This window comes from Pezoporus flaviventris, unplaced genomic scaffold (genome assembly GCF_033815535.1).
Source record: "Pezoporus flaviventris isolate CSIRO_AGI_PZ_B2104156 unplaced genomic scaffold, CSIRO_AGI_Pfla_v1 ptg000006l, whole genome shotgun sequence".
Lineage (NCBI taxonomy): Eukaryota > Metazoa > Chordata > Aves > Psittaciformes > Psittacidae > Pezoporus > Pezoporus flaviventris.
The window spans coordinates 1,798,375-1,823,853 of record NW_026892554.1 but is presented as its reverse complement, the minus strand read 5'-3'; the positions used below and the strand labels follow the sequence as shown (position 1 = coordinate 1,823,853).

At 41.9% G+C, this 25,479-nt stretch overlaps 1 protein-coding gene across 2 annotated transcripts in view; it reads left to right on the top strand.

The window, feature by feature from the left end:
- The first annotated feature begins 482 nt into the window (after positions 1 to 482).
- MAP2K5 (mitogen-activated protein kinase kinase 5) overlaps positions 483 to 25,479 on the top strand; it is a 120,785-nt gene continuing 95,788 nt past the window's right edge. Inside the window, exons 1-7 of one of the 2 annotated variants that reach the window (XM_061446558.1) lie at positions 483 to 749; positions 6,633 to 6,681; positions 11,362 to 11,429; positions 16,195 to 16,264; positions 20,007 to 20,047; positions 20,787 to 20,854; positions 23,746 to 23,794. In XM_061446558.1, coding sequence (XP_061302542.1) covers positions 615 to 749; positions 6,633 to 6,681; positions 11,362 to 11,429; positions 16,195 to 16,264; positions 20,007 to 20,047; positions 20,787 to 20,854; positions 23,746 to 23,794 — 480 coding nt within the window. In that variant the 5' untranslated portion in view covers positions 483 to 614. The remainder of the gene's footprint in view (positions 750 to 6,632; positions 6,682 to 11,361; positions 11,430 to 16,194; positions 16,265 to 20,006; positions 20,048 to 20,786; positions 20,855 to 23,745; positions 23,795 to 25,479) is intronic. The other variant, XM_061446557.1, reaches the window with a different exon arrangement.

Genomic DNA, 25,479 nt, shown 5'->3' with positions numbered 1-25,479 from the left:
GCTGTTCCCACTGCCCAGTTACTCGTTTGCTTTGCAGTCTGACAGCAAGTGCCAGCACAGGGACCTTGCACCGAGGATAGACTGTACAAGGTGGGCGTGGCACAGGTTTATGTTTGGGTACGTGTTTTTGTGTGCCAGCTGAATAACCTGAACGCACAAGCCCTCGGAGTTCTTCAGGAAGCGCTCAAGAGGCCCCAGTTCACTCCTCTTGAGTTCTGAGGAGCGGCGGCACTGGGGACTTCGCACAATTTATGTGAAGTCCGAACCTGACTCCATGTGATTTTTCTGTCTCAAAAGCGGTTTTCCTGCAAAAAGTAGAAGGTGTAATAGGGGGAAAAGAAATCCAAAGCGCTGCCTGCCACTTTCCAGGGCCATTCCCGCTCGCCCCCGGGGCGGGCCACGGACTGAGAGCTTCCTCCTCCCCTCAACATGGCGCCGGCTCCCTTTCCTCTTCCTTCCCCTTCCTCCTCCTGGCGGTTCCCTCCTCCGGGTCCCTCCGTTTTGGTTCCGGGGCAGGGGCCCCTTCCTGCGGGCGGGCGGGGCGGGGCACGCTCGGCCCCGCTCGGCTCGGCAGCCCCGGGCCAGCCGTAGCATGTGAGCCCGCCGGGGCGGGGATGCTCTGGCTGCTCTGCGGTCCCTCCCGCGCCATGGAGAGCCAGGCGCTGGTGATCCGCATCAAGATCCCTGACGGCGGGGCCGTCGACTGGACCGTGCACTCGGCGCCTCAGCTGCTCTTCAGGGACGTGCTGGTGAGTCCCAGCCAGAGCCCGGGGGGAGCGGGGTCCGCGGCTCCGGGAACGATGACCAGGAGCCGGCGGGGAAAGTGGAGACAAACTCCCTGCCTGGGGGGCGGAAGGTGGTGGTGGTTTATTCGGGGACGGGGTGTTTGCTGTCTCCTGCCTGCGCCTGAAAGTTGTAATGCGAAAGGGACTGCAAGAAACCAGGGGCCTGGGGATGCCAGGAGTGCGGCATCTCGGGGTCTTGGCGTGACAGGGTGGTCAAAAGCAGCGCTTTTACAGTGATTTAAAAAGTGGTCCTTTGGAAATTAGTGCCTCCCTGGCACGGTGTCTGTGTGCTCTGCACCTGGGCTATAGCTGCTCTTGCTTTTGGTGCTCTAGGTTTGTTGCATCTCCTTTGCCCTGGACTGCCTTCAACCCCTGCCTGCCTTGTTTTCTCCCCACGTGCACAGCTAGTATAGGGGGATACTCTGTTTACTCAGAAGTGGTAATGGATACTTACTACACTACTGTTTCTTTTTAACTTTATCCTTAGCCCCCAGAAAACTTTCCTCCTTGTGTGCAGCTCATACTTAACTTTCTTCAGGATGCCTTTATCTTCCCTGTGTAACGCATCTCTGCTGAAGACTTTGTGCCCTAACGGATTGATTTGCTGGAAAATGTTTGATGTTGGGCCTATGGGAGATAGCAGAGGTAACTGGAACAGATGGCAGATGTTTCAGGTTTTGTTCTTCCTAATGTTTAGCATTATCCAAGACTTTCTATAGATGGAGGAGGAGAACTCGTGACATCAGTGGGATTTTGGGGCAGTTCCCCTTGGAGCTCCCCTTCAAAGACAAGGGGTGTGAATCTCAGCCAGGTTTACTCCATATTCTGCTTCATGTTTTCCATTTATCTCCCAATAAAGTGAGATAATCCCTGATGCTTGGACTATCCTGTGGCATTTTAGAAGTATTGGACGCTTAAGTTTGGTTGTATTACTTAAAAGTAAATAGGGAAGTGTTGTCAGATTGAAAGCATGGCTTTGCAAAACCATGTTGCTATTTAGTTGTCATCCTTGTTGTTTCAGCTTAAAGATAGCTGGGGGTATGTGGGCCTCAAACCAGAGCTCTGTAGTCTGTTTAACAAGTATGTTGAAAAGAAGTGCTGTTGAACCTTAAACTGCAGAAGCAGTTGGAATCGGAGTCTGTAGTTTGCTCTGAGCCTCTGACCCTACTGTGGTGCTAGCTCTGGGGGTGCAGGAGTGAGGAATGGGGACCTGTATTGAAGGCCAGAGAGGGCTTCAGGCAGCACAGCTGTAACTCAGTGGCTGGACCATATCTTTCGTGTGAGATTGCACCTGCAGCTTCTGTTGTAGCTCCTATAGCTACTCCATCATGTTGCAGCTGATGCCTTTTTGACCTGAAGTTAAAATAAGCCTTGTGTGTTCAGTTGTGATATAATGCTAAAAGGCAGTGTGCCTTTTGGAGCGAGGTCTCAAGCAGAAGTGCAATGATACTGCTGTTGAAGTAGCACCAACCAATAGGCTTCACCTGCATTGATTTGTTAGTTGTATCAGGGCAAAGTACTGAGCTCTGGTCTAGTGAGAAGTCCTGTTGTGAGGAGTTTGAGTAATTGTCTCCAGCATGCTGGGAAGATCCTGGCAGGACCCTTGATACCTGAAGTGCTTCTAAGAGTCATTGTGGTCGGTGTCCAGGGCCTGTGCTGCAGGCAGTTCTACCCCAGCGAAGCACAGCTGCCGAAGAGAGGAGCCTATCCTTACACAGTTGCTTTATTTAGCAGAGCACTATGGTGAACTGCACCAGCGAAGTGGCAATGTGTGCTCTTCACTGTTCTTCATCAGTGAACATCTCGGATGTGGGGATGAAGGGTGTTACGGCAGTGTTCATCTGGGAGCAGATCTGTGCAGTAGCATCCTTGGATGATTGCCATTTTTGTGTCAAAAACTCTCTCTTGTGCACTGTGAAATCTTTAGAGAAAAAAGAAGTTTAATAAGGTCTGAATTGTCTCAAGGCCATCACTTGGAGAAGGCTGGAGCAGCTCTGCTCTGGAGACAGGCCGAGAGAGCTGGGCTAGTTCAGCCTGGAGAAGAGAAGCCTCCAAGGGGAACTTAGAGCAGCTCCCAGTGCCTTAAGGGCTACAAGAAACCTGGAGAGGGGCTTTGGCCAAGGGCCTGTAGGGACATGACAAGGGGGAATGGCTTTAACCTGCCAGAGGGGAGACTGAGATGAGCTCTTAGGCAGAAGTTCTTCCCTGTGAGGGTGCCGAGGTGCTGGCACAGGGTGCCCAGAGAAGCTGGATATATCTGGCATCACCCTTCTGAGGTAGGTGCCATGGTCTGCTTTGTATTAAGAAAGCCCCATAACATTATCTGATACCAGCAAGATATTTTTTTTAATCACGATTATAGTTAATTTAACTAAATCCCAGCAGTGTGAAGAGCCATGTGTATCTTTGCAGTGTTTCGTGCTGTCATGCAAGACTATTTCCATCTTCCTTTTCCAGACAAGAAGCTGTGGTATAGAATCCCCAAATACCCTGTCCGTACCCATAGTGTACCATGTTAGAGTAAGGAGTCTGATGCTCAGGGTGTTTTGCACACTAAATGACACATTTCTTAATTTTCAGCTGCTCTGATTCTGTCTCTTGGAGGAGCCTTTACAGATACTAAATGGTGTAGCAGGTATTCAGCTGGAAAGCCTGATACCTGCTGGTAGCTGCTGGTGCTTGGCCTCAACGCTGTAGGATGGTGCTTGACCCGTGGAAGCAGCTCTACTTGTATGCTTTAGCTTAGGCATTTTCTTGATTACTCTCTTAAACTGGGTGCTAAGAGCTGTTCTTCATAATGTCACTTTAAATATGCTCTGTGTATGTCAGCTTTGCAGAGCTGTGAGTTACTAGTAACTAGATTTATTTTTAAGGCATCACTAAATGAATTACAATAAGCTTATTTTTTTTTCATCAGGCTGTCTGGATTTGTTTGCTCTGGCTGTCAGTGGGGTGTTGAAGCACTTGGTGTTAATTCAGGGTAACCTCATGATGTCATACTGAGATAAAACAAGTTTTAACTGAAACAGGAGTGTTGAGCCACAGCGTCAATATTTACCCTGTCATTTAAAGCAGTGCTTCCGTGTTTTCTGCTTCCTCACCCCAGAGAGAAGTGCTCCACGGCTCTTCCAGGGACCAGATTTCAGCTGCTTCCTCAGTTTTCCCCTCTTTATTAGAGGCTTTTCAGTTTTGTGAGATAAAATAGAAGCTCTCGTGTATGTGAGCCTGCTTGAACAATGTCTGCAGGTTGTATTTCATTGTTTGGGATCTCTGTTGTGATAGTAGAAAATCATCACGTGCATAATCTAATGAAATTTAGCATAATCCTTTAAGCTTGGGTCACCGAGAGGTTCTGCTGGAGGTTTGAGCAGGGAAGTCGTACGTAGCTGATGAAAATGCTACGGTAAGTACAGAATAAGGGTGTGATTTCCCTCCCTCCCACTTCCTGCAGGGATAGTTTTCCTCAGATGTGTTGATTTAATACAAGTATTTAAAGCTGACCAGACCAAGTTTTTTTTTTCTGGCTGTTGGTAGGGTTTTCTTTTCAACTCTTTATGTACTGTAAGACAGAGTTATGGTGCATGGTTCTTAAATTCACGTACTTGGTTAGTACTCATTTTAAAGAAGTCCAAGTATACACAAACACTTGTTCTGAATAGGGGCAGAACAAGATTTTACCATCTCTTCCAGTGCTGTCACAGCTTTGGGAGTCTTGGAGTTTCCCTAGCAGGCATTTGGGACTGTCAGACCTGTCTCAGTGCTGTGCTTACACACCTTTTACATACAGTTTGAATGCCCTAACTGGGCTCCTTTTCTGATAACAATTTTTAAATGGAAGCATCTGTGTGCCAACATAAGAACATTTTACAAGGGGCTTAAATCTAATAGGATTAAGGTGTGTTTGCTGAGGAATTTTCAATGTTTAACTAAGTGGATTTAGGAAGAATCAGTTCACAGTACAGTTGGGCAAGACTTAAATTTCCTGCGAGGAGCAGAGGGTGTAGCTTGGCTGGCTTTTGACAGAGGACTGACAGAGCTGTCAAGCCTTGGAGAAGTATTTAAATAGAGGAATTTTTGTTAACATGGCAATGTTTGGGGGGTGTTTTGCTTTTTTTTTAATCTCCTTAAATTCACAGTCTATATAATTAGGTAGCTATATTGAAAATATTTTCTCTTTTGTATGCCATTAAGAGTTTAAAGTGAATCAATAGCATGTAATTTAACATCTAAAAGGAAAGGGTGAAAAAGTTGTAGAAATACTTCACTTAGCTATGCTTCACTTAGCTCTGTGGAAATCTTTAGGTTGCTTTTGCTGCTTTCTCATTTTATTAATTGCGGCTCTTCAACGTTGCGCAGAATGTTTAATTTCCTGGTTTTAGACTAAAAGCAAAAATAGCAAAAACAAAAGTGACAGGACAGTGATCACTAAAGCTCTGATGCGGGGGGTGCTCAGCGCCCTGAGATGCTCACAGTGCATGTACCACAATAAATATGGTTGTTCATTAATTTCTAATCACTCGGTGACACTGTCAGTGGAGAGATTGTCTGACATGGGAAATCAGGCAGCAGGAAGGAGCAAACCATGCTGTGCATTTATGCCGTGCCCTGACATGACATATTGCAGCCTAGCAAAGGCTGACAGCAGCACATGCACTGGGAGCTCGGGATGACTTCAGTCTGAGCAGTGATTTTTTCACTGAATTTTGAGTAAATGCAGTGTGGAAAGGCTAAAAAAAACCCCAAATGACTCTTCTCCTCTTGGTTTAGTGGTACAGAAAAGTGCTGGTTTGGATCAGAGATGTGTAACACTTGAAAGTGTTTGGTATATTTTGTGATGGGCTTGTGTATGAGTTGTTTGGAGGTTGTCTTCAAGGTTTGTGCATTCACTTCTTTGGGTGTTTTAATCAGTGTGTTAGAATCCACGTACTAAGATTAAAAGTTTAAATTCTGCCCTCCCAACTTTCTAGCTTGTGTGTAGCAGAGGCACGGCGCTGCTTTGCAAGGTCCATTTCCCCTTTGCTTGGTCCCACCGCTTCCCAGGGCCATTGTGGAGTGAAAGCAACAAAACCTCACGAGGTCTCACTGCTGCTGTTTTAATTCACAGTGGCAGCCCTGAGCCCACCCGGAGCTGTTTGTTGACCTACTCTCAGGTCAGGAGATGGAGCTCTGTGATGGTATCTTGCAGTGGGAGGGAGGACCAGGGCAGTTGGGAGATGGAGAGGAGGAATTGGGGTGATGTGAGCAGGACTGAGAGAGAAAACATGCTTTCTTAAATAAAAAGCCACTCATAAACGTGTTTTTATGACTGACTCGGATGAGTTAGGTGTACGTTTTTTATAACCTACGGACAAAATCGATTCTTTAAACTGTAAAACCAGACAACACTGACTCGTTTGCAAGGATGATTGAGTTATTTGAAAAGAAAGCAGTTCTTTCTCAAGGTAGCATGGAGAGGAAGGAGGAGAGCACTGTGATTTATACTGGTCTGTGTTGTGTGCTAAAAAGTTTGTAACTTTGGGGCAGTGGTGAGTAGCAGGCCTGTTAAGACTTCAGCCTGCAGCTGGGGGTGATTATTCTAAATCATCTCATAGATCAGACATTAGGAAGGAGTTCTTCCCTGTGAGGGTGCTGAGGGGCTGGCACAGGGTGCCCAGAGAAGCTGTGACTGCCCCATTCCTGGTACTGTTCAAAGCCAGGTTGGACAGGGCTTGGAGCAAGCTGCTCTAGTGGAAGGTGTCCCTGCCTGTGACAGGGGGCTGGAACTGGAAGAGCTTCAAGTTCCCTTCCAATCCAAGCCATTCTATGATTTCCCACATGATACATAGCTAATTCTTCTTTACATTTTAGGATGTCATCGGTCAAGTTCTGCCAGATGCAACGACAACAGCGTTTGAGTGTGAGTACGACTTGTATAAACTGTCTCCTTGGTCGCATTATAGGGCTGTCATATTTTTAAATAAATAATGTTTATGTTCATTATATCTTACAGTTAAATATTTATGCATTAATGCAAGTTTAATGCTGATACTGAACTAAGCGATATTTTATTATTTAATCATATCTTGAATGAGCATATTTCTACACCATAGCTTTACTCGCCAGCACGACCTTACCCTGCTCGTACTTTTCACTGCAGCTCTATTGCTCGAGTTAAATGAAAAGTATAAAGAACCTGTAGGTTTGAGATTTTAAAATTTTAATCCTTCATTGGAAGAATCCAGAAGAGCAGCAGCTTTTCCAGAAATAGGGTACAACAGACAGATTTGTACCAAATATGGCACTGTTAGAAATGACTGTTTCCTTTCCCTGGAACAAATGGCTGTGTTTTGCTGGAAAGAGGCTGTGGGTTTAGTTTTCCTTTTCTCCTTCTGCTGGGCTTAAGATGAATGCACCATCTTCTGTCTCCTGTGTGAGAAAAAGTTATTCACCTTTGTCTCCTGTGTGAGATTAGGAGTTACTCAGCTTTGTCTCCTGGAGGAGGTGTGAGAGCTGCAGCGAGATGGCACCAAGTCAGACTGGGCAGTAGGAATAATCTCTAAAAGGCCACATGGGTCTGGTTGGGAATCTGGGAAAAGCAGCTGCTGTGTATGATCAGAGGAAGCTGCAGGTTGGGGTTGTCCATAATGGCACTTTCACCTCAGGAAGGGGGTTGTATCATGTTTTTGCTGAGTTAGAAGACCTCTTGGTGAGTATGCTAATGCAGATTTAGACCTGTATCTGCTAGTACTCATTTTTTAGCTCTGTTCTTTGAACCCTGTCTTCTTTTCTTTTCTGAGGGATTCTTGGGGGATTGTCCTATCTGGATAGCAATAAGCTGCAAAAGGGAGTCAAACATCTGTCTCTTGGGGCATAAGATAGTGAGCTAGAGTTCTCTTCCAAGTGGAGAGGGCTGCTGCTATTCCCTTTTAATGCTTATTCTATCTTTTTTTCTATGTAACTCTGTGTTTTCCTTTGATAGAGATGAAATAGAAAGAAGGAGCTGGAGGGGATTAGAGGTGTTATATCAATAAGGTAGTGATGCTGAAGGTGAGAGAGCAGATATGACAAGATAGGGCCTTCCATTCTTATTAGCATTTCTCCCCTCTTTAGAGCTTTATGGGTAATTCTGTGTGTAGATAATCAAAGGAAATACTGGTTTTATGGTCCTTCAAGTGCTTTTTATCTTTCTTTTCATATGTTTTGTGTTTTCCCCTCCTAAAACTCCAGACACCTCAGAGTGGAGCTGATGTGTTAGTTCTCTGTAGCCTTGACATCTCTCCTGCACTGCTTTTTAAAGCAAGACTTTGAGCAGGGACCTGAGCAAACCCAGGCTCCAGACCTTGCCAGGTTTTGTTATGATTTGTTAATATTTATTTTTCTCCCATCCCTCCCACATCCCCCATTAGCTTCGTTTGAACTTCATGCACCAGCAGCAGTCGCTGCAATCAGGGCAGTAGCCCATATTAATGGTACCATGTGTAGAACTTTCCTGGAAATACTTATTTTGTTGTGTCTTCTAACATCTGCTTCTGTGCTTTCAGTTCATGTCTCTAGTCTGTCATTTACATCTGCACAAACCCATTTCCCCTGCCATTTAACTGGCATCTAAAATATGTTATGTATATTGATGCGTGATTTTCCTGGTTACTTTTTCCATATCAAATTCCTGGATTTCACCAGCTTAAGCTTCATTCTCACCTGCTTCATTGCTTCTTCAGATGTGGATAATTGCCATCCAGTGCAGGCTCCTCTGCTATGGATTTAGTTATTGTTATCTCCAGTGTACCAGCCTTTGCAACTCCTACCTGGGGCTGCACTTCTGTTGGACCTTGATGTGGATTTCACCATTGCATTACACAGCGCTACAAATAAAATCACTAACAACATATGGCCTGTTATGATCCTTTTATCCAAACTCTGCCATTTTGTATAGTTGTGACACACTGCAGATTTTGTGAAGATTGCTTCATAATATTTGTTTACCATCTGCTGCACTCTATTTGATATCTTGTGAGGATTTCTTCCTCCATTTTAAGTGACATTAGCAAAATCCAGCCAATACGTAGGATTTTTTGGTTCTACTTTTGCTTCCCTAATGTGCTGGAAAATCATAGTGCTGTGCTCTAGGCAAGTAGAGAATCCTGGAAATCTTTCCGAACCCATGTGTCAGATCTAGCTCGGTTTTGGGCTGTGCCCAGTTAAATGTCGTGGTATGAAAGCAAAGGATCTCTGCGTGGATGAGAGATATGTTTTCTTCTGGTTTTGTTCTTTACAAACATTGTCTGACAATTTCAGGTTTGGCTTTTTGAATGCCAGGTAACATTTTGTGCCTTTTCATCTGCACAGTTTTAATATATTCTCTTTGTATCATCATCAGGGATCTTGCCATTCTGAGAACTGGAGAGTTAATTTCTTAATCCCTTGCAGTGAATAATGTGTGATTTTTATAAAGGTTTTGCAAGTGGCTCTGAGGGTTTTCCACTTTTATCTTTTCCCTTTCTGGGGGGCTCCAGCTCTATTCCCTCAAGCCAGGCCTGTTCATCGGCTTTTATCTCCATATATTCATTTCTCTGTGCCACATTTCCCCTCTTCTGCATTTCAGTCTGATCCCTTCTGGATGATGCATGGTATTTGTTGTGTTCACTATTCCAACAGCTGCTTCTTCAGCCTTTCCTACTCAGTTACACACTGCGGCTGGGACTTGGGTTCTGGCCAGGTAGCAGTTTTACAGCTCTTCCTCCTTGCTGCCTAAAACGTTTCCAGGCAAGGAAACATTCAGTTTCAACTCACTAACTCTTCTTAATCTTTTCATCATTCATGACTTGCTGCAGGCTGCTAACCCGAGCAAGTACTTCTAGCAGCCTGGCAGTTCACCAGTTAAATTTCCGTGAGACGAGGCCCTTGTAGGATGTGTCTGTGCTGTCTGGTTCCTCTTCCAGCTTCCACATTTCCAGTGTCCCATAGCTCTCTTTCAGGACATTAAAAAAGTGTAATTCTGAGGTTTTTATGTTACTTTTTTCCTTCTTATTTATCTCTTGGTTTGCTCTCTGTTCTGCATTGTTTTTCTCTTTTTCATTATAGCCTCAAAATTACCAGGTAGGTTTTCAGAGGTAGAATGAACAAACGCCTTTTCTTGGGTAATTTTAATTTGTTGGAACTCTTCCCTGATTCTGCTGCATAACTAGGAGCAAGAGTTTTCATCCAGGGATATAATGGCATGTTTTTATGCTGATGTAATACGCAGGCCTGTGATAGCAGAGAGCATGTGTATCAGTTAGAGCATGTCTGTAGAGATGGGGACAGACAGACTGCCCCAGTCTCTGCTTACACCCTGAGCTAGCCAGGAGCAGACCTGCTATGGAAATGCACTTGCTCATCTCCGTGTTCTCACCCTTTGGTATTTAACAGGGGTTTGAAATATAATGTGTGTGTTGCTCCTTGATTTCCCAGTGCATGTTAGTCCAGGCAAAGGGCTTTTCTTTTGCAATCTCATGGCTTTCTGACTAGCTTGCCTTCACCCCAAAGCTAGAGCAGTAAAAAGAACTTACTCTTTCACAGCTGATTTGGAGCAGAAGGGTCTGTTTCTTTATCTGGATGAGGTGCAGGTCTCCAGCGAGTGGAAGAGTGAGAGCTTCCCACAAGGAAGGGAGGAGAGGATGAGTAGACATTGCTGAAGGAACCTCACCGAGTGTCTCAGGGACTGCTGCCTGTGACATTGGCGTGTGTTGTTGCACCAGCTGGTGCTAACGGGGGGGGGGATTGCTCCCCTCAGTAAATCTGCACCTGCTGAAGCCACCATATGTCTTTGGAAGGTCTTCTCCTCCTTCAGATCTTCGTATTGATAATTCTTCCCTGAATGCTTTGCTCTGCTGGAGCCTCTCTGGATCTTGCTGCCTTTCCTCTGGTGTTCTGGTTTTAAGCGGGCTTCTTTGCTTCCTCCAAAAGTGCCTTGTCTGTGTTTGTGGCCATGCCTGAGACTTCATCATGAAAACACGATTGTCTGGTAATGTTGCTCCTGACTCTGGCCTCCACTTCACCCACATCTGCCCAATGAACTCAACACAGACTGGTTTTGTTGATTCACAAACTTCATCGAAATTTCTCTGTATAAACTTGTGGATTAGTGTCCACTTAAAAGGTACCATTTTTAAGCCAGCTTTGCTGTGCTATGAAGAAGCCAAGATGTCCATGCACTTGTGACACAGATGGGGACAGAGGAGTGGGAGGAACTTGTCACAGGGCAGGTGAGTTGAGGTTGGGTTGACGATAAGATCAGAAGCTTTTACGGGGAGAGAAACAATTTTATTTTAGTTTTATTTTAGTTTCTGATGAAAAACTGCCAAAACATAACTCCCTCTGGGAGCACTGAAGCACACTCAGAAGCTTTACTTCATGTTTACTGTGTCAAGACGATACCTTGATGGTTTTCAGCAAGGGTTATTGCAGTGTACATAAGGTCCTCTGCTTCTGAAGAGGTTCTAGCACTAAAATAACTGTTGAGAGCAAGGTTTTGAGCACTTAAGGTGAAACCCTTACATATTGAAATTGTAAATATCCTTCTTGCATTGCTCACGAATGTAATGTATTTCTTTGTTAGATGAAGATGAGGATGGTGACCGGATTACTGTTAGAAGTGATGAAGAAATGAAAGCCATGCTGTCCTATGTAGGTATAGTATAACAAATGCTGATATTATCCATGTTTTTGTTTGTGTATTATTGCTTGTATCCAAGTGTTAACATCAGCTGCAGTGCTCACAGGACAATATTCTTCTATTAAGTTAGAGTAAAACATTCCTGTATTAAGTGTTTAAAAACTGCATCACATGAGATACGTGGACAGGCTTGACTTTTTAAAAAAAGAGACTTGTACACTTACTGATCACATCATAAACGTTAAGAATAATGCATCTTAATGACTTTTGCATTAGGTATAGTGCAGGCTAAATGGACTATCAATTTCTTGTATTTTTTATGCAGTACTTAAAGTAACGGCTCATTAAAAATGAACCCCTGGGCTCTAAAAATTTTTCAAAATCTACTTTCATCTGGAGACTGTCTCACCCCTCCTCACAGAAGAGTTTCATTGTAGCTGCAGGCTCAGTATTCAGAGAGGATTTAAAGACATATCTCTGGTTTTTAATACGAGAGAGATGTGTCTGTGTGTGCCTTTATAGACGTAGATGTGTGTAAAATCTGCCTAGATACCTATAAATATAAAACGTGTCCACAGAAATCAAGTATGCAGTTACTTCTTGAAACAAAATAATTTGAATGTAGCTTCGTGTTGCAGATGTTAAGTGATTTTTCCTCACATTTCCTTTCAACTGCAATTGATGAGCAAGAAAATAACAAATGGGGTTTTTTACTCCAAGCCAGATGGGCTGCTGGTTCCTTAGAAAGTGCACTGCTAGCTATATTAATGGCCTTAACTTGGACCATGTCAGAAACAAACCCCATTCTGTACAGTTTGTAGGTGGGATTTAATGACTTGGTTCAGTTTAGTCCTCCTCACTAGTTCCCTGTTGCAGTGGAAGCAGAGCAGGGACATGCTTGGATCACCTCCATTGCGCCTGAGTCTATGTTTATTGGATCCCTCTTGGGCACATATTCTCTAGTCTTTATCAGAACAGTGTAGTTTTGTTCTTGTGAGCTTAGCACGTAAATATATCAAATGATGAATGTTTCTCATGAAGGAGGCTCATATTTTCTAGGCTTCAGAAAGGGCTCCTCCATGGAATTCTGATCCTTCTGATACCTGCAGAGGTTGTACTATTTCTTGCCTTGCGCAGGCTGGAGTGGACATTGGTTGGCTGGAAGTCTGTTAGCAAACCCTGGTTCAAAGAGGCTTTAGTCATTGCATGTGACTTAATCTTGGGGTCAAAGAAGTGCAGGTTCCAGATGCTGGTGATTGATCTCTGTGCAACTCCTGGGATTTATTAAATAAGCCTCTCTCATGTGCAGTTTTCTTTCCAGAGGAGGTGAAACCATTCTATTACAAGTTTGATATTAAAGAGCATAAGACAGTTGTGTCAAAGAAAGGAAGAAAAATCTTGCTGCAGTCAAAGGGCTTTTGGGCTTGTTTGAGGTTTATTTTGTTCTGTTTCATACAGCTAGGTCACTGGTGATGCTTCCCCACTGGAATTCCTGCGTTTCTTGATATTTTTCCTGATAAAATGTCTGCCATTTTTGCTGTTAAACTTGAAAACTTGAGTTTTCCTGGCACAGTCTTAAGATTAATCATGCCTTTGTAAGGTCATCTTTTTGCTATGCTTCCAAGCTTACTGTTAAAGTTTCAGTACATTAGAGTTATGATTGCTCAACTCTCTGCTTTTCCTTAAAAATTATGGGATGTCTGTAAATGACTTCTTTCTGCTTCAGCAGCTTTTCTTCTCTGAAAATTTTCCCTTCAGTTTTAAACTAGTTTTCTATTTGAGTGTTGCACTGGTGGTTTAACTTTCTAATATTCTATAGGTGTCATTTGGGGCTATGTTTATCAGGAAACAAATATCCTTACCCTGCAAGAAAAGCATTGACTTTCCTGTAATCTTGAAGAATATACTGGGGAAGAAAAAAACTACTCATTTTTTACTATTTTGAGGCCTGCCACAAATGTTTGGAGGATTGAACAGCTGCTGAAATATTTCTAGGAATTTTGACGTGGTGCAGTTTGCCTCCAGGTCCAGTGTGCTCCCAAATGAAAGCAAAGGGGTTTATTTCAGTTTAATTCCCTGAGAATACACATCTCTTCCGTGGAGGTATGACACCGTCATTGGGGAGGATGTTTTGAATCATGCATCACCTCTTATCTTGAGCTCCTTGGTTTCAGAACTTGGCAGAAAGTTATTTTAGGCAGTTCTGGAGTTATTTTAGAGTATGCAGAAATACTCTTGTGTTATGTCGGTGCAAATACTGTGGGATGGTGAATAAAGTCAGTTTTGTACTGTGCATTGCAGTTAATTACAGCCAGCCATTGAACAGCAGTGGAACTGCACTTTAGCTGTTGTCTTGTATCAGTATAAAAAGGCAGTAATTTTTTTGACAGGCACTGATTGGAAAGTTGCTCGCAGCTTTCTGGAAGCAAGGGGTACATGCTCTGGATCAATAACTGGCAAATTTTCCATTAAAAAGAATACCTGAACAATGTTCCAAATAGCCACTGGCATCTTAATTTTCCATGGAAACCTCAAATGCTTGTGTGTGGAGGCCAAGTCATTTTCAGACAATTTTTCCAGACTACTTGTTAACAGTTATTGCTGTCCCAAAAGGTTGACAGCTTACATGATTGATATTTCATTTACTTGTCATCACTGTTTGAGTAATGGAGAGGGCTGTGGTTTTTTTCTTTCTTTCCCTCTATTTTTTCCTCTCTTTTTTTGGTAGGGAACCATCTCATATATGTTAGTTCATTATTCTAGAGAGTATGTCGTATGTGTTTATACTCTGTGTGTATATGTATGTCTATATGTAGGTCCTAGAATGTCACAAGTAAAAGGGTAATAAAAAAGTTTGGTTTTCTGAAGCAGTTTTGGCTCCCAGTGGAGCAGGAGATTTCTTCACAGCTCTGTAGCTATTAGGTACCAGTGACACTTCTTTACAAAGGGATATGGGGATGTGGGAGAGGATTTGGTGTGTTATTCATGACCCCCCTGATCCTATATGAGTCTATGGGATAGTCCTAGCTCCTCAAAGCTGATTGTTTCAAGAGTGAGCTTTTGGGATGAAGAGCTTTGCTCTGTATAAACATGTGGTTATTTAAGGTGTGGATTTTTGTTTGTACTCTAATATCAATGAGAGGCCACCCTCAAAAGTCTTGTGGTGAGATTTTAGTGAGGGCAATGCTTTCAGCAGCAGGCACCACGTTAGATGTACACACAGGAGGTGGGGCTGGATGGGTCCTTAACCCCTCAGCAAAACCTTTGTAACAGGTTTTTAACGGAAAGGAAATGTCTTCCTGCTTCTTGGCACAAATGTGGAAAACAGAAGCACTGAAAACTTCTGCATGTAGATTGACTTTGGTGTCCATTTAACATTTGCTTACTCCAGTCCATATTTCATCCCATTGTAAGTGGAAAGTGTGCTGTAGCATTAACTCATTAATAAACTTTTGTCTTATTTAAGTTGCGTAAATAAAAATGCTTGTGTTACAAGAAACCATCAGTGTGAGTGAAATACACAGGGCTTGTGTATTTCTGTGGCTTGATTCCACAAAGACACAGAAAGGGTTTTTTTTTTCCTTGTTGACATCCATTCTTGCCAGTTTGAGTAACAGTATCACAAGCCTCTGGTAACAGTGACATGCTGAAGTCTTAGACCACACTCGGCTGGTGAGAATTAGCTTGAAAGTCAGTGGTGCTGCACTGATTTATGCCATGAAGATCTGGCCCACAGCCAATGTGTTTGCTTCAAAAGATGTTTGGTGGTTGCAGAAGAAACGCGCTTTGTGATGTGCTGTCAACGTGTAACACGTTGTGATGAGAGATGTGTGGGTTGTAGGCAGTAAACTCATAGCAAGGTCTGTCTCGTGCCCCAGGGTTGTCTGGTTGTAATGTTAAATGTCCTGTGAGTGTTCACTCCTCCTCTGGAGTGAGGGTCAATTAAAAGAGGCTAATAGAGAGTTCACTGTTTAGTCCAAATCTTTATTTCTGTATTTAATCCCACTCTTCATCCTCATCCTCATGAGGATGCCATCCCATGAGAAGCCACTTCTTAGACTTCCTCATACCACCTTACATATCTTATATATTCTTGGGTCATGACGTTCTCATATACTTTTTCATCCCTTTTTGTCCATTCTTCACCTTTCTTTATCAATAAACTTCTCCTGGTCACTCCTGGCAGTTCCTGTAGAGTCCAAGGTCTCAGCATGTCTGCAATGGCTTTCCATTGCCTGCCCTACTGTGTGTTAGATGTGCATACTGAGGCAATGCACAGCATCTCTGCTTACATGGGATGTGGCCCCAACTGCCCTGGCTGTGCTTCATCACTGCAAGTTCTTGGATGGTTTCCAGATCCTTTTCTCCCTCAGAGTTTTCCTAATAGCACACTTTGTGCTTATATTTACAGCATTTCTTCGTGTCCACATTTGACTGGTTTTTCCCAGCTTCTCCAGGTGCGGCAACTGCTGTGTTTGCTGTAAATGTTGCATTTGCTCGCTCATCTGAGGTATTCCCAGGTTTCAGGTGGGCCTGAAACTTGTGTAGTTGAGCCAAGAACAGATCCGTGGGCTGGAGTCAGTACTAATGCAGCCTCCGGGTTGCCTTCCTCCCATGCCACTTCATTGTGTGAGCATTGCAAATGGTCAGAAAGCATTGTAAAAGCTCATGTATTATAGCAATGAAAAAAAAAAAATCATTGAATTAACCAATCCATAAGAGCTCTTACTACATGTATACAATACTGAGTAATCTCTTTCTTTAATCTCTTTGCAGTATTACTCCACTGTAATGGAACAGCAAGTAAATGGACAGTTAATAGAGCCTCTGCAGATATATCCAAGAGGTAATGCTGAACAAATTCTAATCAACAATGATGATATCAGTAAACTGTTTCATCAACAGTTATGTTTCTGGGGAGGTTTAAGTGCATGTAACATGATGTTTACCTCTTAATTTGGATAGAAGGATTCGTTATTGTGGGGAGTGTAGTGAAAACTACATTTATTGCATATAAAATAGCTAATTTACTGGAGTAAATTAGACTAACTAGATTCAGTTTGCATAGGACATATTTAAGTACATTTAAAAACCTCATTGGTGATGGTTCTGCATGTATTCAAACCAAAGCAGATGAATAACTTAAGTTTTGGGTACTTAAGAAAATGGGGCTTTGTTAAAATCTTCGAATCTCATTGATCAGTTTAACAGGCTGTCATTGTTCACTTTGAAAATGGGAATGTGTCAGTCACAGCAGTTCAATCCATGACACATTTAAGTGATGTTTGGGCACTTAACAGTGGTATCCAAATGATCCCAAGTACTTTAATAGTCCTCCTGAACAGGGAGAGGTGTAATCAGTTATGTGGGCTGAGGCAATTAAAAAACAGGTCATCTACATCCTGAACAAATTTCTGTAGGCAGCTGGTTCAGTTTTTGTGAGTGCTCTGCTCTCTCTGAACTCCAGTAATGGTTAAAGGAAGACTGATGCATTACATAACTCCACTGATTCATTCAGATGCTCTCTTTGAATCTGCTGCTTAATTGATGAAACAGGTTTAAATTCTCCAAGTAAATCTCCCAGCAATAAATTAATTGAAATAATTAAAAATGAAACTGTTCTCACTTAACTGATATTGCACAAATAATCATACCATGAGTTTCCCAATTAAACATTCTCGACTTCCATTACTTACAACTCTCTGAAGTTTGAATTGGGCAATTAACCAACAGCCTTCTCAAACACATGCTAATAAGGTCTCCAAAGGAGGTTGGGTTTCCTGTAGTTTACTGTGCTCCTGTGGAAGAGAGACCTGAATTCAAGGGGAATACAGAGATTATTCTTTTATGGCTCAGACTGCAGGATCCCATTGAGAGGGGGGACTCCCGGATGCTTGAGCTGTGGGACTCCAGAGCTATCAGCAGTCAAGGTGTGCTCTTGTGAGATGAGTGCAAGAGTAGCTGTGAAGAGGGAAGTTGCCTTCTACCTCTTCCCAGGCTGAGATGTGAGGGTCTCAAAGGGTCCTTAGAGAAAGGCTGAGACCTTTCTCTCTGTAGAAGAGTCTTCTTCTGTAGAAGACCATTTAATTACTGATATACACCATGTCTAAAAACACTGACCACCACTTGCAAGAAATAAAATGCAAGGCTTTCATGTGGCTTGGAGAAGCTGATCTAGTGGATGGTGGATGATCCTAGTAGGCCGGGAACCCTTCTTGGAAATACAAGGCAATTTGATACATTTCCCCTTAAGCAAGCAGTTAAAGGAAGTTGTGATGTGCTCAGTAGCTGCATGCCTCAGGGTTTAAAGGGATATTTAAGATTACAAAATTATTTTAGATTCTCCTTTTGGGTTGTTCTGAAGAACCAGTCAAGTGGATTCCCACTCCCGCTCCTGCCTCCTTTTTGTATTTGCGTTACATCCAAGAATAATCTTTGTGCAGATTCAGAATTCATCTTCATGCTGCTGAGGATACAATCCCGATGTATTATTTCCACATTTTCACCATTGGCTCAACTACAGGTGTCTCCTGGGTTATTTCCTTGTCAGTGGCTTGTCACCGATTCTGAACTGCTTCAGAGCTGAGTTGCTGTTTCATCTTTCTAAATCACCTTCTTAAAACATCTGTTCTGCCTAGGTTACAGCTTTAAAGCTTCTTCCTTCATACCCAGCCTGCTTCCAAGTTCTGCTGCTGGTCTTCTGCAGTATTGCACAAAATGTGCTTTCCTGCATTGTTTTCTGTCTTCTCGTCCTGCCTCTAATGAACATCCCAAATTCTGTTAGCACAAGCACTTTTTTTCATGCCCTTTTGCCCATGTACTGCAGTTTAGAGCCCTATCAGTAATGTGCAGCTTTCTTATATAATTTCAGGTTCTCTCTTCTTAGGAGCTTTCTTTGCAAGGACAGTCTTCCTTTGAGTCCTTTTCCCTTTCTGCCCCTCTCACTTCTGAGGAAGCTTTCCAGTTGCTGTCTCCAGTCAGCACCCAAAAAGCCATGCCTTCCATACAGCCTGCCAGTAGTAGTGGTCCATGTGCCATCCTACATTACCTTGCCTGTGCTATATTTGTTTGATAACTTAAATGTCTTTAAGGGAACAAAAATCTTATTTAGTGTTATTTTTTTTTTAAAGAAATGTATTGTTGCTATCTAGATAATAAGAGCCACAGTTCTTTTTTTATACTGTAAATAAACCTCTGTGTATGCATATATAGAAATAAGAGTATGTTTGCATACACACACAGATATATACATATAATACATATATATCCTATGATATGTATACATATAGTGATATATATCCTGTCTATATATCTATATATAGATATAGAGATCTATATCCTGTGTGTGATAGGTGTGTATATATATAAAAATATATACTATGATATCTTTATATAGACAGATATACAGATATATGTATCCTATGATATATATATCCCATCTATGCAATTCAAGGTGAAGACACCATTCAAATATGTACCATAAAAAATACTATTCTTTCAATATCTTGTTCAAAATGTTGATTTTCATCTATTGGGAAAAAATATAATATGCTTATATGTATATTTTGTAATAGTTTGTTGGTTTCTGATTGACTTATTTTTAATGCTCACAGTATCACAATATTTTTCTTCTTTAAGATGCACACTGTAATTTCTGATGTCATGTAAAGGCACGTGGCTTGGCCCTAACTGATGTGTTTAATAACTATCATCTGTGTCCTTCTGACTAATAAATAGTTCTGTTTCCTGCTGTCAAAAATTGAAGGGAAATGCATGTGCATCAGAGAAAGAGAAAAATCAAATACATCCCTCCTCAGACAATCAATCAAAAGCGACAGGCCCTTTAACATACAATTTGTAGGGCACTGTAGTTTTAAAATGGGAACTGTCTGTAACATGTAGCTGGAAGCCTTTGTGGCTTTAACATTTGACAAAAGCACATCCCCTGAACAGAAGAACAAGGCAATACACACTTGGAGAGACTTGAGGAAAATACTTTCTCCTCAAGCAGCAAGTCCCTCGCTAAACCCAGACATCATCATAACATGCCACATTCGTACATCTGTGTCCAAAATGCAGCATTTTGCATTGCTTTTATCCAGGATTTGGTTGCTGTTGCCCCTGACATATTTTATTCTACATTTAAAACAAACTGTCTGTGTTTGACAATGTGACTAATTCACGACGTGTGGCAGCTGAGTCCTTTAAAATGTATCTTGCAAATATTTCTGTTAAATGCCAGCAGAAAAAATACAGCATGTGAAAATATAGTGACATAGGATTTTAATTTGAATTACAAAAAGAATCTGATCATTTAAGCCAGCAGCCCTCTTGATTTGGATGTGTTTTAAGCAGAAATTAGAATTTATATTACACGGTGTCAGAAAGCTCTTAGCATTTATAAATGCTCACTCCTGCAAGTTAAAAATCCTGGTTCATAATTCCCACTCTGGGTCTTGTGAGGCACTTTTCAATCATTTCTCTCTGCTAATTTTGGTGTCACCCTCATTTCTTTTTAAAAGATTCATTTTGAGCAAATTTGTAAATGGCCCTGATGTGTTCTACAATTTAGTCAATTACTGTTTCAGCCTGCAAACCTCCCGGGAAACGGAACATACATGGCCTGAAGGTAGGAATTTCAATAATTGTTTCAGTAAAGTTAGATGGATTTGTAATGCTGTGTTCCACTTATTGAAATGTCAAATAAAACTGCACTTTCTTCAGCTCTGACAAGCAGATTTTTTTTTTTCCCCCTTTAATTTTTTTGTTGGTGAGGGTGGGGAAGGATTCATCTGCTGAGTGTTGGCTGCAGGAGCTGTGTGTACAGTTTTATTAAGAACGGAATTGCCTTTCTTGTTGTTTTTAACCTCTGCTAATAAGTGCTTAAATTTTAATGCTCAGTTTATCAACTAACGTCTGCCTCTACTTCAAAGCATTAAAAAAACCGCAATGTATTAATTTGATTTCAGTCATTTATCTAAGTGTGGAAAGCACAGCAATGAAATTCTTTTAGGTGGTTTGATTCATTCAGGTATGCTTATTGCTGCTGTAATCGTACCCATTTTGAAATGCAGAAGACTACAGGTATATGAACTGATTGTTCAGGTTTTAAATGAGAAGAAACGGTGGGCATATCCCTTTTTCTGTATTATTTAACTAAGCCTTTAGGATGTAAAGACTATATAGTGTGGTCCAAGAATTCTATAGCCTGCTAACCTACATAGAGGCAAGTCCTCAACCACCAGCAAGCCTAGCAACAAGCTAATTAACCTTCAGAGTGAAATGAGAAATTCATGGCAAATTACAGGTTAATTAGAATAGTGTCCTCTGAACACAACTGACTGATCAAGATCTTTCCCTGCCTGCAGGTAAATACTCGAGCAGGGGCTGCTAATAATAGCAGCTCGGCCGTCTCGGATTCCCTTCCAAGCAATAGGTAAGAGTCAAGAACGGGAGCATATTGTTTGTTTTCTTTGCTTTTATTAAAACAAAATGGAGCCTTGTGTGCAGAGGTACCAACAGTAAGCTTGATGTTGAATAACTTTTTCAATATGACTACCGGGCACGCAGGAGTGGAGTGGGGAAGGTGAAATTACCTTGATTCATGGATCTTGTTAGACTTGAACTGCTGGTTCTTCACAAGTATTTTCTGCTGAAGGAAATAAGTCTTTGCTGAGTGTTTCAGGTGGCTTTGTCCTTTATAAAGCATTGAAATACTGTTTGTGGGTGAGCTGATTTGGTTTACTTGATCTAATTGTCACAGTCTGTGGCAAGGTCCGTGTGTTCAGGTCTGTGTTACTTACCTCACTCTAGGATTCTTTGATTTAAAATTTGATATCAAATTCAGTAGGTTTTGTGTGGGCTAAGGTATTTGAAAAACCTGAGCAGCTTAAGTGCCCTGTTTCATACAGTTTCAGCAGAGTTTGGAAGTCTTATCTCCCTTATCTTTCTTTTTAGATTCCACTTCTAATTTGAAACCCCATATTAAGATCTTAAATTGCAAGGGAACATGTTTTCTTTTTTCCTAGAGATATGCTCTTATTTAAGAACTGGACCATAAATTCCCTGTCACTACATGAGCTGTTGCAGGCAGTCATTGTACTCAATCTGATGTTAAAATAAATAAACAAAACAAAAAAAAACCCTTATATATTCTTACAAAGGAATAAGAAAAGTCTGACTCTGTCTTCTTCATACAAGAGCATATTTGAAAGTGGGATAGAAATCCCTGGAGGTCTCTTTCAGCCTGTGTTATTCTGTTACTCTAATAAGCATATAATATTACATATATCTGTGCATCAGCTCACTGTTCCCTTCTCTCTTAGAGCATTTTGAATAAGGAAATGGGCAGAGATGACCATGACCAGAGACCCATCATACTGCTTTAGACCTGCTCAGGCATTGAGGTGTTGGTAGCCACTATGTCAGACACTACGAAGTGCTGCAGTGGTGGGACAGTCCCACAAACCCCAGCTTCATATGGTGGGAGTGATGTGACATGGTTACCCATTGACAAGGAGGATGCCACCCCGCATGGTTGGCAGCAGTGCTGGTGTAGTCCTGCAATTGGTAGCCCCCTTCAACTACCACTAAGACCAATTTTGATGCTCCCTTCAGTGGCTTTGCAAATTGTAGAGGTAAAAAAAAGAAAGCCAGTACCTTGTATCAATCTCCTCTGGCAAAGTTTGCCCCATCCCTTGGGGAAGATCCTCACCAATACTCTTTAAAGGGTATAAATCGGAATGTCTCTATGAACTGCAGCCCTCCTCCCAATCTGTCACATTGCTGAACTAAATAAAGCCGCTTTCTCTTGCTGTTGTGCTTTTGCTTTCAGTACTTCCTGTACTTTGAGCTTGTTCTTGAAGTGCATTGAAAATGAGGCTTCTAGAAGATTCTTGTCACCTTATTTGGTGGTTAATTGCCATTCCTTTTCCGAAACCTTCTGCACTACGAGTTTGGTTTTTGAAGTAATTGAAAGTCTCTCTTTGTTTCATGTTCACAAATTGTTAGTCATGAAAGATGACAAGATCAACTTATGTTTCCTTGGAAAACTTAATTTTGCTTTAAAGTAGTCGTGGGAACAAGAGGCCTATTAAAGAACAAAGCCACCAAATACGAAATCTGTGTTTTCACTGTTCTTGTTAATAATGATCTGTGATCAAGACACGTGCACATGCCTTTCAAGAATATATTATTTTGTACTTTTTAACTTCAGTGCTAAGAGCAGAATGTCTCTTTGAGATTAAGTTTTGCAGACATATTGCTACCCAGGCAGGTTGTTGTGTTGAACGAACAAGGGACAGAGTTTGTCAGGAAAGGAGGTGAAGCAGTATTTTGCAAGTGAGTGGAAGCAGTTTGAAGCCATTAATAGTTTTACCTATAAACCACAGAGAGCCAATTGTTGCGGTTTGTTAAAGTTCTACTAGAAAAAAATATATGGGTCATTTAAAGTAATGTAAGACCACTGACAGAGGAGTAGTTTCTTTTGAAATAGGGGGACTACAGCAGCAAGTTGACCTGGAATTGAAGATTGAGGTGAGCTCTTAGACAGAAGTTCTTCCCTGTGAGGGTGCTGAGGCACTGGCACAGGGTGCCCAGAGAAGCTGTGGCTGCCCCATCCCAGGTTGGACAACAGGGGCTTGGAGCAAGCTGCTCCAGTGGAAGGTGTCCCTGCCCATGGCAGGGGTTGGAACTGGATGAGCTTTAAGGTCCCTTCCAACATGAACCATTCTAGGATTCTGTGATATGACTCTGTGGCAATCTGGCCTCACCTCCCTGAATTTAGGCATATCCCTGAGATGCCTAAATCAGGACTTACGCTGCCTATGCACCATGCTCCAGTCTATGGTCAGTTGAGGTGGTGAGGCTGCATCGACAGCATACAACTCTGCTGCAGATTTATAGAAATTACTGAGGGATAATGCCTTCAGGAGTTTTAAAACAAGATGGGGCACCTGAAAACTGGGTGTGAACCTGATTTTCATGTTGTTTCTTGAAACTTAAGGGGTGTGAGGGTATATGTTCGGTTTTATTCTTTGAGCTGGCAATAAGTTGTATCTCACAGGGCAGTACAGTCAGGTATCTAAAACAATTTGTAAAGGTGAGAATACATGGAGTTTTTAAACTGTTCATTGCTTTCCGTGTGTGCTGTCTGTAGTTCATGAAGTAACTATACTGACCATCAGTCAGCATTGTTGATGTTAAGCCTGCTCGGAATATGTAACCATGAACTTAACCTGACAGCTTGTGGTTTCTCATGCTTTCACTTCATTTTATAGAGTGAAATGGCACAGTCATTTAAAATAATTGCCTCTCTCTTATTTTCAGCTTAAAAAAGTCTTCTGCAGAGCTGAAGAAAATACTTGCAAATGGCCAGGTAGGTGTATTGAATTGAGCCTGGGCTACATGCATGTCTCGTTACTGCCTCATTCTGCAGTGATTGGCACACCTCAAATAGGTGGAGAGATGCTTACTGCTCATTTAGCTGTAATGTGTTCTTTTAACACAGAACTGGAAGAACCATGAAAACCTTCATGATATGAATGAGTTATGTAGCCTGATTTGCTTTGATTGGCATAGCAATTTGCTTCCCATTTCTCAAAATGTGCTAATCAGATTTAGCTCCAAATAGATTGAAGTACCTCACACATGTTGTGCTGCTGCCACAATTTCAAGGAAGAAAGTTAATCAATTTTGAATAACTAAGTCAACTGCTCACTTCAAATGACCTTTGTGGTTTTTAGGGCAGTTGATACTTAAATATTTAGCAGGTTCTTGCAAGGAACTGCTCGCTACTATTTGCAGTCACCTTATGTTGTGGCTTCTTAAAAAACCTAAAACACAACCTAAAGCAAAACAAACCCCAGAGTTGTGGAAAGTTGTCGTGTTGCTGCTTCTCCTGCTCCAGACATTCAGATTCTGGCACCCAGAAGTAAAAGGTTTAATGTAACGATGGAGAAATGGATGTCCTGGAGAAACATTTCATACCAGTTTTGAGCTGAACGTATGGCCAGGCTTGCGGTAGTATAATGATATTAAATATACACTGGTAAATTAAACTACCTTTAGAAGAACCTTAGATTCTTCAGCAGCACCAACATAAATATGTTTTAATGTTTGTCATAGTGAAAGCCCTTTGATAGCCTTGGAGGCAGCACCTGTCCATTGCGATCAAGCTTGCCTATTAGGCTCTATTGACTGAGACATCTGTGTCACTGCAAATAAAAGACTCTTATTGATTTTCTTAACTGCTGTTCACTTCCCCTCCATGTTTCGAAGGCTGAAATCTTAATTATCTCAGATGCGTATTCAGTGCCTTCACACAATGACCTCTCCAAGCCTCATTGGCATTTCATGAATCAAGTAGTTGTAGTTGAGCGTGTCAAGAAGATAAAGGCTGGTCTTCATGCTTGTCCTTCAGTATCACCTGTAACATTGTGGTCTAATAGATGAGGGTGCCCCTCTAAAATGTGAGCCGAGCAGCCCAGTGCTGCAGCCTTGCCTCTTTGGCACTGAATCCTTTGAATACAGCTTGGAAATGTATTTTAAAGCCTGACGTGCAGACTGAGTTTAATATTCACAGGTGCCTACCAGGTAGATTTGTTAATGTTTCAAAATTATACCTGTGCAGTCTGTTTCTCTGGATAAATTAAAATCCTGTAAATACCAGCAGCATGCTTCTGAACCTTGAAAATCAAGTTGATAATTACTCCAATATTACTAATAGGTTTTGAAGTAGAATTATGGACTGTGAGTAAAAGCTGTCTTTTTGTGATTGAGTCCATAAGCTGAATTTGGCATTTCATTTGTTCTCAGCAATAGAAATGAGTGTTTTCTGTGCCCTGCAATAGATTTACGGATTTCTTTCCTGCATAGTAGAATTGTAGAAAGACATAAAGGAACCAAAGCTCTTACTATGATATTTAAAAACGTTTAAAAAGAAAAAGTAAGTTTTAACCCTACCTTTCAGTCCCCCTGCTCTGGCCGGAGCTGCACTGCTTTCTGTTGAGAGAAGATGCTTTTCGTTATGCTGCATTGTGTTCTGCAGAATTTAGTCACAGC